Here is an 11,786-nt window from a genome sequence, read left to right on the forward strand (position 1 = left end):
CCCCTTGCCTTCATTTTGTTTTCTGGCATGCTGGCACTCCAGCATCTTCTGAGGTAGGCATTATGGTGTTTTTCGGCACTCTGGCCAAAAAAGTTGCCTACCCCTGCTGTAGGGCATTACTTGCTAAAGTCCTTAGCTTATTGAAGTCAGCTTTTTTAAAGTCAAGAATTTGTACCTTACTGACAGATTTCCTAGATTTAAGAGGGACAGTCAAAATGATAGTGTCATGGTCACTGTTGCCTAGGGTACCCTCTGTCATCAGATCACTCACCACATCGTTCCCCTTGTTCAAAAATAAATCTAGGAGTGCAAGGAGATCAATGAGACTATCATAAAGACAATGTGGTGGGAATTGGTCTGCCCCTTTCTTGTCAAAAACCTCCACTAAGTCTCAATACTTGGCAGGGAGAGGTGAGTCTGGGTCCATGGGATACATACTTTCCATTAAGGAAGGCTATGGAGCTTCTATAGTCAGGACAAGTAACTAGATGTCTTCAGCTCTGCTTCTGGCCTGAATATCAGCTGAGGGACACTGCTCTAAGCAAGAGTGCAAATAATAGGCTGAATTGAAGTGGAGCTCCTTCAGCCCCTGTAAGATTTCTGAACCATGGAGGGACATCCAAGGGGTCCCCAGGATGTCTGAAAAGTAAGGGGAACCAATCAGATCAAAATAAAAAGATTACTAGTGGTCACCTATCATTACTCCTATTTGAACTATCTCAGTGGTGATGGGCCCCAAGGAGAGTGGGGATCCATCCACAATCTCTATTGTTTCAGGGTTCTTTTTGGGCCTTATTGGTATCTGAAGTTGTTCCACTAGGGTTAGTCCATGAAGTCACCAGAGGCTCTGTGTCTAAGAGGACCAGAACACAGAGGTCCACTCCAGATTCATGCTGCAGATGAAGAGTGACTAGCAAGGGTGAATCTCAGGGTTTGGTGGCACTCGAGCATTTAATACGAATCAGAGAGCCTGGATGAATGGTGAGTGGAGGTCCCAGACAATGCTCTTCTAACAAGGCTGGGCCAGAGAGTTTCCTGTAGATGAGGCAGACATTCCCTTCCTCTTGTAGGTCCAAACAAAATGTTCTGCCTCCCACCACAATACAGGCAGAGCATCTGGGAGAAATGATGAGCCTTCTTCTCTGGGGGTAGTTTTTTTCTAGTCATGTCAACTTGCATGGGCTCCACTGGAGTACTGCATCCAGTTTTGGGCTCCACAATTCAAAAAGGAGGTGGAGAAACTTGAAGGAGTCCAGAGAAGAGCCACACACATGATCAGAGGTCAGGTAAACAGACCTTACAAGGACAGGCTGAGAGCCATGGGGCTCTTTAGCCTGGAAAAGCACAGGCTCAGAGGTGATCTGATGGCTACCTGTAAGTTTATCAGGGGTAACCACCAGTATCTGGGGGAATGTTTGTTCACCAGAGTGCCCCAAGGGATGACGAGGTTGAATGGTCATAAACTGCAAGACCATTTCAGGCTGGACAGAAGGAAGAATTTCTTTACTGTCCGAGCCCCCAAGGTCTGGAACACCCTGCCATTGGAGGTGGTTCAAGCACCTACATTGAACACCTTCAGGGGTAAATTGGATACTTATCTTGCTGGGATCCTATGACCCCAGCTGACTTCCTGCTCTTTGGGCTGGGGGCTGGACTCGATGATCTTCCAAAGCCCCTTCCAGCCCTAACATCTACGAAATCTATGAAATCTATGAAGGCAGTGATAGCTCTTCCAGGGCCCTAGCCAACTCCAGGAGTTGAGATTTGGCTCAACATCCCTGTTGTCACTCAGATATGTGAGTATTAATGTGGATACTCAAGTCAGTGAGCCTGTAGTAGGGTAGCTAGGAGCTCCATCTGGGCCAACTCATTTTAATGTGGTTCTGAAGTCCCTGGTGGAAGTGGAAGTGTTGAGACATCTCATTCCACTCTGTGTCAGCAATCAGCCATCTAAATTCACCAGCATAATTCAATACCAGGCAGCATCCCCATCTGAGGGTCCGGAGAGCTCATTATACAGTACAGATCTGATACAGCTCTCTGAAAATCTTGGCCATGGCCTAGATAAAGTATTCCAGTTGGTCAAGGAGGGGGTCAGCTGGCTCCAGGAGTGGGGAATCCCATCAATGATCAGCCCCACCTTGGCTGCATCTGAAGTGTAGGTTCTGGGGCAGAGACAAAAGATGAGGCAGCACTGATTAATGAACCCCTGGAAGCAGTGAGAATTCCCATTCAATTTGTCAGGTAGCAGAATACAGGGTTTGGGATGAGATAAGTAAGCTAACTGCCCTGATGGACCCAGAAGCAGGGTACATTGTTCTTGCAGGATCATTATCTGGGCTTGTAACCCCTGCAAAGCAGTCAGCATCTCACTCCTAGAAATCTGCCCCTAATGCTTGATGCTGACAATGATGGCAAAGAACAATTCTACTCCAACCATGACCCTGTATTGACTAATACTCACAAGGAAGTCAAGATTTTTCTCTTCTGTGACTTCAGCATAGGAGGTGGACATGATCTAGAACTCTGGAGTGGCTCCATAGGGAAAGAAGGAGTAGGAAAAGACAACTCAGGTGGCAACCTTCTCTCAAGCAAATGTGCAGAGCCTGGCCTTGTCATGATGAACACCATCTTCAGACAGAGTGACAAATGTAAGATGACCTGGAGACACCCTCACTCAAAGCACTGGTACCTCCTTGACTATGTTGTTATTAGAGCCCATGATCCAACGGATGTTCTTATCACATGAGCCATGCAAGGAACTGAAGAGTGCTGGACAGATCACCATCTTGTCAGATCCATTATGAACATCTGGCTTGCTCTGAAACAACAAAAAACAGCCAAAAGCAATCTGAAGGACTCTCAACAGCAAATCTTTTTCAACACCTGAAGGCCTGTAAGGATCTCCAACAGTGTCTCCAAGAAAAGTTCTCTGCCCTGTCAACAAATGAAGGCAACATTGAGACACACTGGAAGGGGTTTTAAACTGCCATCCATTCACCTGTGCTGAATCCATTGGCTGTATTACCCATTAACACCAAGATTGGTTTGATGACAGTGATGCTGAGATCTAAGCCTTCTTGACTGGAAGGAGAGGGTCTCATTTTGCTTAACAAGATGACACCTCATCTCAGCAGAAGGAGATGTGTCATCTCCTCAAAGCTGAATGGAAAGAAGCATCCAAGAAATCAAAAATCAGTGGTGGCAAGATAAATCCAAGGAGATCTAGATCTATGCTGAAAAACATGATATGCATAGCTTTCTCCAGGCAACAAAAGCCCTATGACCCTACTTCCCATGGTCCTGCTTTTCTGTGATCACAGGATGGCTTGGCAGTCCTAAAAGATAATGAATATATCAAAGCTAGATAGCAAGAATACTTTGAGGCACACCTGAATCATGAGTTGACTGTGATGAATACCACCATCAAGCCCATCCTCCAACACCCCAAAAGGGGATCCCTTTCCAACCTTCCTATCTTAGGAGAGTTTGATGTGCTACTAAGAGCAACAAGGTTATTGGACCGAATAGCATACCTGCTGAAATCTACAAGGCTGGCAGCAAGGAACTGGAACTGAGACTTCATGGATTTATTATATGAATTTGGAACAGTGAAGAGATCCCTGGGGATCTGAGGAATGCCAACATTGTGACTGTCTTCAAGAAAGGAGAAAAGTTTGTGTGGGAACTATTAAGGGTATTACCCTCCATTCCACAGCAGGGAAAATCTTTTCCAACATTCTTCTGAACTATCTTCTACCTTTCACTGAGGAAGTCCTGCTGTGTTTCAGAACATTCTGTGGGGTACCCGACATGATCTTTGTTGCCTGCTAGGTCCAAAAATAGTGTTGGGACCAACATCAGGACCTGTATGTGGCATTCATGGACCTTACTAAGGCCTTTGATTCCATCAACCACAAAGCATTGTGGAAAGTACTGACCAGATTTCTTTGTCCTGAAAAGTACATCAGAGTCATCAAAGTACATCAAAGCCTTTTCCATGACCAGATGACTGTGACCATTCTTTGAAATGGATTAGACAAGGATGCATTTGTCATACAAACTGCTGTCAAGTAAGGATGCGTCATCACCCCAACTCTATTCTCTATTTTTCTGACAATCACCCTGGTTCTCACCTTCTAGAATTGATACTGAATACTGAATGGACAGAGAACTCTTCAACTTGGAACATTTTGGTCACTCGAAGACCAAACTACTTAAAACAATCATCTTTGACTTTCATGCTGATGACCATTCTTGTGTACACGGATGAAAATCTCCAGACTGCGCTGGATCTTTTTGGAGAATCCTACTGAAATTTTGGGCCTCTCTCTCAACATTAAGAAGACTAAAGTACCCTATAAGCCTGGCCTTGGCCATGAATGTGGACATGCTTCCCAAATTACCATTCAGAGAAAGACCCTGGAGCTAGTCATGCACTTCCCCAACTTTGGTAGCCACTTCTTTCAGAGAGTGAACATCTAATGAGGAGATCCAGCACAGGATCTGGTGCACAACTGCCTCCTTTCCAAAATTGCTTTTGTGTGTCTATTTATCACAGTATCTGGAAAGACACCCAGATCCAGGTTTACAATGCAGTCATCATCCCCACTCTCCTCTACCAATGTGAAATGTGAATGACCTACACTCATCATCTCAAGAGCTGGGAGATATATCACCAATGATGCCCCTGGAAAATCCTCCACATCAAATGGGAAGATCTCTGCACAAACACCAGCATCTTTGCTGAAACCAATGTTTCCAGCATGGAGTAGGTGACCCTCAAGCACCAACTTTGCTGGGCTGGACATTGTATGCAGATGCTTGACTCTTGACTTCCAAAACAAGTGCTCTAGTCCCAGATTAGTAATGGTTTGGGATCTCATGGTGGCCAGAAGAAACACTACAAGGACACATTGAAGGCATACCTCAAGAAAATGGATGCCTATATCAATAGTTGGGAGGAACTAGCTGTCTCTAATGGTGCATTAACCTCAACCGAGTGACAGCCTGTTTCAAGCTAAAGCATTTTGCCCTTGAAGTGGAGAAGAGAAAGTGGAGGATGGAAAAGGAGAGGAATCCTAGTCTACAACCTACTCTTCCCTGTAGAAAGATCTGCAATTTCTATGGACAAATTTGTGCCTCAAGGATTGGACTCTTAAATCACCTCAAGACCCATCAAGGAATTTCTGATGATAAGCTCATACATTTTTCCAGAATAACCCATCCTAGCCTTTAAACAAGCACCAAACCTCACTAACCTCATCACCAGAAGCAAACTCCCTATGACCTAAACCATACCCAATGGATCCAGACCATGCCAGAACAAGAAATGCAAAACCTGCCAACACACCAGAATGAAGGCACACTGAAAATCTATCAAAGACAATAATACCCAACTATTTGTGTCTCTCTGATCTCTCAGTTCTAATCCTCAAAGGGAACTTACAAAACACCTTTTGTAGATGAGCCTATGAATTTCACTTCATAAATCTACTGCATACAAAAAATCATGTACTCAATATAGACATTGGATTTATGATACATTACAACTTGCCTGACATCTGATTCACCAGGTACCTGCCCAACCAGACCTTTTACAGTTTTTTTCTTTCCCCTCACTACCCTCCTTTTCTGCCCTTTGTCTTCCTAATTTCCAGCCATTTCCTTTTACACAGACAGCCTCCTTTCTACCTTGTATTACAGCCACTGTAGAGTCTCCCTTACTCACCTTTGGCTTTTTCCCCCTGCTTCCCCCCCCGCAGTTTACTGTTTTGTTTTTCTAATTTCTACCTATTTACATTCTCACTGTCTTCCTGTCACACTTTTAGCTTTTGTCATTCCTTGGAAACTCAGAACAGCAGAGACTTCCTATGCTTAGAGAAGGGTGACTGCACCCAAAAGCTTACTAAGAACTTTTTCCCAACTGCTCAGTTGGTTCAATAAAAGATATCACATCTACTCAAAGAACCTTGCTTGCCTATGTCCTTAAACCAACACGGCTACAACCCAAAACCCATGAATTATTTGCTATTTTAATTAATGGAAAACAGCTTCTGAAAGAATAACATTGGAAACACAGAGTATAACTAAAGGAAACTCAATTTAATGCAAAAAAAGCATTTTGAATAATATACATATATACATATCCATCAGATAAGAGACAAGGTAACATTACACTAAATATTAGATACTGACTTTAAAAAAACCCAGACATGCCTTTTAACTTGAACCAATGCCAACACACCAAAGGTTTCCTTTTAGGAGCCCACCCGAAAGGAAAATCTCAATAAAATAAGCACTAGAAATCTCCTCAGGTGTGACTCTTCTCCATCCATCTCAGTCATCATTATAAAATGATTACATAGTATTCATGATCTGGATTTTCACATAGCTCTCTCTTGTTTTCTTCATGTAGCCCATGGTACACACAAAATTGTCAGCAATTAAAAAATTTCAGCTGCTTCAAGAAAATATCCATATAAAAGAAAATCAATAAAAATACAGTAGGTTGAGGGTAGTAAAGAAAAGGAATTGACAGACTGAGACAGCGGTATCATTTCAAGAAACAATAGCCTATTCTTTTGTATGTTAAGAATCATTGGTGTTTGTTTTGCCTTTTCTACCGAGCGAGGAAGTTAATACTTGTCTTAAAATGCTTGATTTTTCTGGTTTTCAATCTTCATTCAGATCTAGAAAAAAAAATAGCAATAATTAATGTCAGTAATATTACTTTTATTTTCTTTAAAAAAGCACCATAATAAATAAACAAAAGTACCTCAAAATGAAAATAAAATGGATTTTGTATTTATGGAAGTTATAAGGGTAAACGTTCAGTACAATTAGATCTAGCAGTTCAACAGTCATTCATATTGGCGATGGGTCTATAAGTAGTCCCCTGTGCAGCACAATGAACATAGTAGCTGAGGCATAATGAAAACAGTGTAGTACTTTTAGGAGTGGTGCAATACTGTAATAATCAGGTGACACTGATGTCATTTAGAGATAATTCCTGGATTGCCATTGATTACACCCATGTGGGCAAAATGTGGCTTTATTTTATAACAGGAAAGGAGATGATGTTATGCTGTCCCACATTACTCCAAAATTTGTATAGTTAGGCTGTCTTCGTAGCGAACTTGGAAAGTATAATGGTTGTGCTATGTTAAAATAACTCTTCTTTCTAGGGGACTCGAAAGATGTAACAATTGCATGGATATTAAATTACATTGATTATAAGCTTATGATATAACTGTTACTTTTGCATGCATCTGTAGATTAGTTTTGCTACATTTAGCAAGTGTAACAAAAACAGTTGTTACTTTAACCTTGTTTCCTTCATTAAAAGAAGACTTTACTAAAGTTATGTTCCTCTTGGATGAATTACAAACTATAAAGATTACCTAGTGAAGACAATATAAACTTTTACCTTGTTGGCTTTTAAATTAAAATTTCCCAAGTCTTTGGTGTGTCATATTATTACATATATTTCAATTTAGTTTTAAGAAATATTGAAGGGACATAAAAGAATTGGATAATTACTTTTGGATAATTACTTAGGGATTGCTAAGGCCCTTCATTAGATGTTGCCTGTCATACTGTGGTCATCTATTTCAAAAATGGATGAGGGCAACTTCCATAAAGCCAGTCTTAGGTTTTTCTCTCAACTCTTTTTGGATCTCTGCAAAGCATATGAATGATCTCTGCAAATTGATCTCTGCAAAGCAGTGACTGATCTCTTGTGAAAATTGTCATACCTGGTTGGATTTTTTTTAGACTTTTGTTAACATAAAGATTGCATCATTTTGGCTAACTTGGTCCACACAGCTGCAGCTCCCAATTTGCATAAAGTGATTAAAGCAAGTTTTGTAAGGTGGAACAAAAGAGGACTCCAATTATAAGAGGGAAGATCATGAAAAGAGAGAGATGAGAGAATGTGATACTGAAGCTTTATTCTTTCTTCCATGTATATATTGTCTTCTCTCATCAAGCAGTCTTTAGGGGTCAAGTTCCTTATGTTTTAGTCATTGTCCTGTAACCTTCTAATCATTATGTTTTACCAAAATGCTCCTTGGTGGGAAGTTGTTTGCTCTAATAAAAAGCCTTTCAGACAAACTCCTCCTCCTTTCCAAGGCAAAACACATATGGAGAAGGTGAAGATTATTAATATGAACTTGGTCCACCTGACCACCCTCCGCACCTGAAGAACTGTTAGTGTAAGAACACTAACACTATCACTGACCCAGCTATGGTTTCATTTGGTCCTATCATTAGTGGTCTAGTGACACTGTGAACCCAAAGATTATTAGAGCTAAAAAGGTTGAAACTTCTTAAAAACATTTGGACCTCTGAAGCTTGAGAGACGTCTCAATTTCTGTTTGAGAATATACGCACATAAGCGTGAGTAGGGGTGGATCTTGAGAGGCTGCAATGATGCAGCTATGCCCCCCGTTTTGGATATGACAATACCACAGGAACATTTGGGGATATTTTTAAAGTCCTTAAAGGGAATGAAAATCCCCTTTCCTTCTTCCTTCCCCCCATCTGCTGCTGTGCTGGGATGGGGGAAGCACAAGAGCGGTTCCTGCCTGCCCCATCCCTGCTGGGCTCAGCGGGGGATGGGGAAAGTGGAAGTAGGTCAGGGAGATTACTTTCCCTATGCCTGCTCTGGGGGTGAGGCAGGGAGGGGGGAACTACTCCTGCCAGATTAAGTCTACCTGCAGTGCACTGCCCTGAACCTACTGGTTTGGATCAGGCCCACTCTCCTACCCCACACTCCTGGATTTGGCCTTCCCACATTCAGCCTCCCTTTGGCACCCCAAATCCCAGCTTGCAGCTCCTTGGTAGCTTACCTGTGGCTGCCAGCACTGTCCCAGCAGGGTAGGGGAATCCATCTGCTACTGCCACTGCAGTTGGACAGTTGAGCTCAGCCATGAGAGCAGTTGTGGCAGTGGGGGTGGTGGAAGCAGCCAGACAAGTCATTTGCTCTTTCCTGCCTGCTCCCCCATGATAGTACCATCAGCCACAGGTGAGCTGGGGGACACATGGGATGGGGGTGAGTTGCAAGAGCTCAAGGGGGAGCCCTGGGTCCAGGGGAGCACAAGGAGAGCTCTCAGGAGTAGAGGGGGATGGGGGGATCCGTGAGAGGCAGGGGGAGCCCAAAATGGGAGGGGAGGAGAGGGTAGGGGAGATTTTTACTTATAGGTGCTCCTTCCTCCACAGTGACAGTGGCAGATAGAGCAGGTAGGACAGTGCCTTCTGGGATGCTGGAGAACCGCTCTCAACTGGTTTTGGGCCTGTGGAGCAGTTACATGTGACTGCAATATGAGTTACCCAAAACCAGTTAGAGATAAGCCTCTATGGAAGAGGGTTGTCTCTGAGCTGCTCGGAGGGGCCTTAGCACAGGGGTGGGCAAAATGCGGCCTGGGGCCAGATGCGGCCTGCCAGGTCATTCTATCTGGCCCCTAAATTTCTAAATTGTAGCAAAGTGACACTTGAATTCTGCAGGGCCCCTAAAAAATTTAGAAAATTAATATTAATTTGCCCTGGGCTGCCTGTCATGCAGTCCTTGATGGCTTGCCAAAACTCAGTAAGCGGCCCTCTGCTCAAAATAATTGCCTACCCCTGCCTTAGCACATGTTTACTGCTCTAATGGGTGGACATTCCTGCTTTAAGGATCCTTAACACATATTTTAATTAACGTGTAGCAACACCCTAAGGAACAGACTTAGAATGACTCTAAAGATGTAAATTGGATATAACCAGTTATTTGGCCTGGTCACTAAATTATTAAACCAGCTTATCTTGATTATACTGTTATGAGAAAAAGTTCTTTAGTTGGGATGTAACCAAGCAGATAGCTCCCTCCTTTGATTTCTGTTTAGGATTTATGAGGCTCAATTATCTGCTACATTCATTTCCTAATATGACTCATCTGATCATTTGCTATTAATTCAGTACCTTTACTAACACACTGATTTTGTTATATTTGATTTTGATTTGATCTCTCTGTCTCTCTGATAAGTGATTAATCCTTTGCTAATTTAGTGATTATTTAGCCTAATAATTCTTAGCAAACTTACAAACAGGATATTGTATCAATTTTCTTTCAATAAGTAACTCGGGTAAGAACCACTGAGAATCTAATAAAACTTTTATTGGTTATGTGGTTTACCAAAGAACCCGTTTAGCTTCCTTTATATTAGACCCTTAGGCTGCTTGCAGGTGTTTAACCCCCCCTTACCCCCCCCCCACAAAAAGCACTTTAGGAGGATAAACAGCACATTACTTTGACCCAACCCTGCAGTGTCTGTATAGATCAGGTGCTTCAGTGGAGCTTTTTGGCACTTTCAGCTAAAGCTGATTCAATCAGCTATTAGATAAAAGCAGCTGAAAAGTCCCACTACAGATGCTGCAGAACCAGGTCCAGCTGGGCTCTGCCTCTTCTGTGCATGAACTGAGCTCACTGCAGGAATGTGCGGAGTTTAAAGTAAAGCACCGCTTTTTTTTAATGTCTCCAAGCAGCCTTAGATCTCTCATTCAGATTAGAAATGTATGCACTGAACAGGTGATTGGTAGTTTTTTTAATACCATATGCAAATTCTGTCTTTACAGCTATTACTCCAAATACTATGTAGTAGATGAGGAGTGCTAAATATATGGCCCATAGGCTGGATCTGGCCCATGGAGACATATCATTTGGGCCCTGGGTCTACTTTAAGGGTTATAAATTCAGGAGCAGGGGAAGCAAGGGTGGACTAGGGAGCTCTGGTGGGGATTTATTTGGGTGGTAGCAGGGGGCGTGACAGTTGCATTAACCTCTATGGCTCCCTGACCAACAGTAGCTCAGGTTATGGCAGTCCTACACTCACCCTACCACTGGAGATGGGTCTGGATCCAGCCAGTAAAAAGCCTCATGGTCAAAAACCAGCCCCAGGGGCCAAAGAAGTTTGACATCCCTGTGTACAGTAAAAGTACTGACGGTGTATATGATTGATCATAAGTACTGTAGAATGGAATTCATTTTTAGTGATTACTACTTGTATTGGTTATTTGAACCATAGGAATCAGTAATTACTTTCCCAAATCTATTTCCAGGTTATTACATATTTTTGCTTCTTGCTTACACTAAACTTTGAACCTCTCATTTTTAAGGATATGTGCAATTTTCCTGATTTATCCACAATTTTAAGTGTCACTTTGCTACAATTTAGGAATTTGAAAGCTTGTGGCTATGCCATTTGTAACCTAACTAATCTGCCTTGGCCTTGCAAAATTCATCCTGGTCTCACAAAATGGAATTTTCCTTGCATGATGCATTCTCATTTGAGAAATGTATTGCTCTCTGAATCTTGATAGACCAAGCAAAATGTGGCTGACCTGTGGTTGAATGAAGTGCAAGTCTAAAGAAAGGTTAGTACTACAAAGCTTGGGTCTAAATTTGAACTACTTTAGCATTCAGGCCATCTCTACTGAAAAAAGGAATTCACTTTTTCAGAGGAGACATGCCCTGGGATCTCTGTGTGTACGTGTGTCTCAGTGAGAGAAAAGGAGGGTTGAGAGGAAAATCCAAGAAGGAAACTGAATATCACCATATCACATGTGCCTAATATTGATTTTGTATTTTACGTATTCTTATTAATTTTTTAAAAATGTTTACTTAACATGTAAAATGAGTAACTCCAAGCTAACATAATTATTTCATAGATTTCATAGATTTTCATAGACATTAGGGCTGGAAGGGACCTCGGGAGATCATCGAGTCCAGCCCCCTGCCCAAAGGGCAG

General features: G+C 42.3%; 1 protein-coding gene across 1 annotated transcript in view; it reads right to left on the reverse strand.

Annotated features, from left to right (window-relative positions):
• Positions 1–2,981: 2,981 nt before the first annotated feature.
• Positions 2,982–11,786, reverse strand: part of HEPACAM2 (HEPACAM family member 2) — a 43,873-nt gene continuing 35,068 nt past the window's right edge. The window contains exons 10-11 of the mRNA XM_019531176.1: positions 3,761–3,955; positions 2,982–3,084 (exon numbers count right to left, since the gene is read on the reverse strand). Of these exons, the coding sequence (XP_019386721.1) occupies positions 2,982–3,084; positions 3,761–3,955 (298 nt within the window). The remainder of the gene's footprint in view (positions 3,085–3,760; positions 3,956–11,786) is intronic.

Source organism: Crocodylus porosus, unplaced genomic scaffold, assembly GCF_001723895.1.
Source record: "Crocodylus porosus isolate Cpor-Errol unplaced genomic scaffold, CroPor_comp1, whole genome shotgun sequence".
NCBI classification, from domain to species: Eukaryota; Metazoa; Chordata; order Crocodylia; family Crocodylidae; genus Crocodylus; species Crocodylus porosus.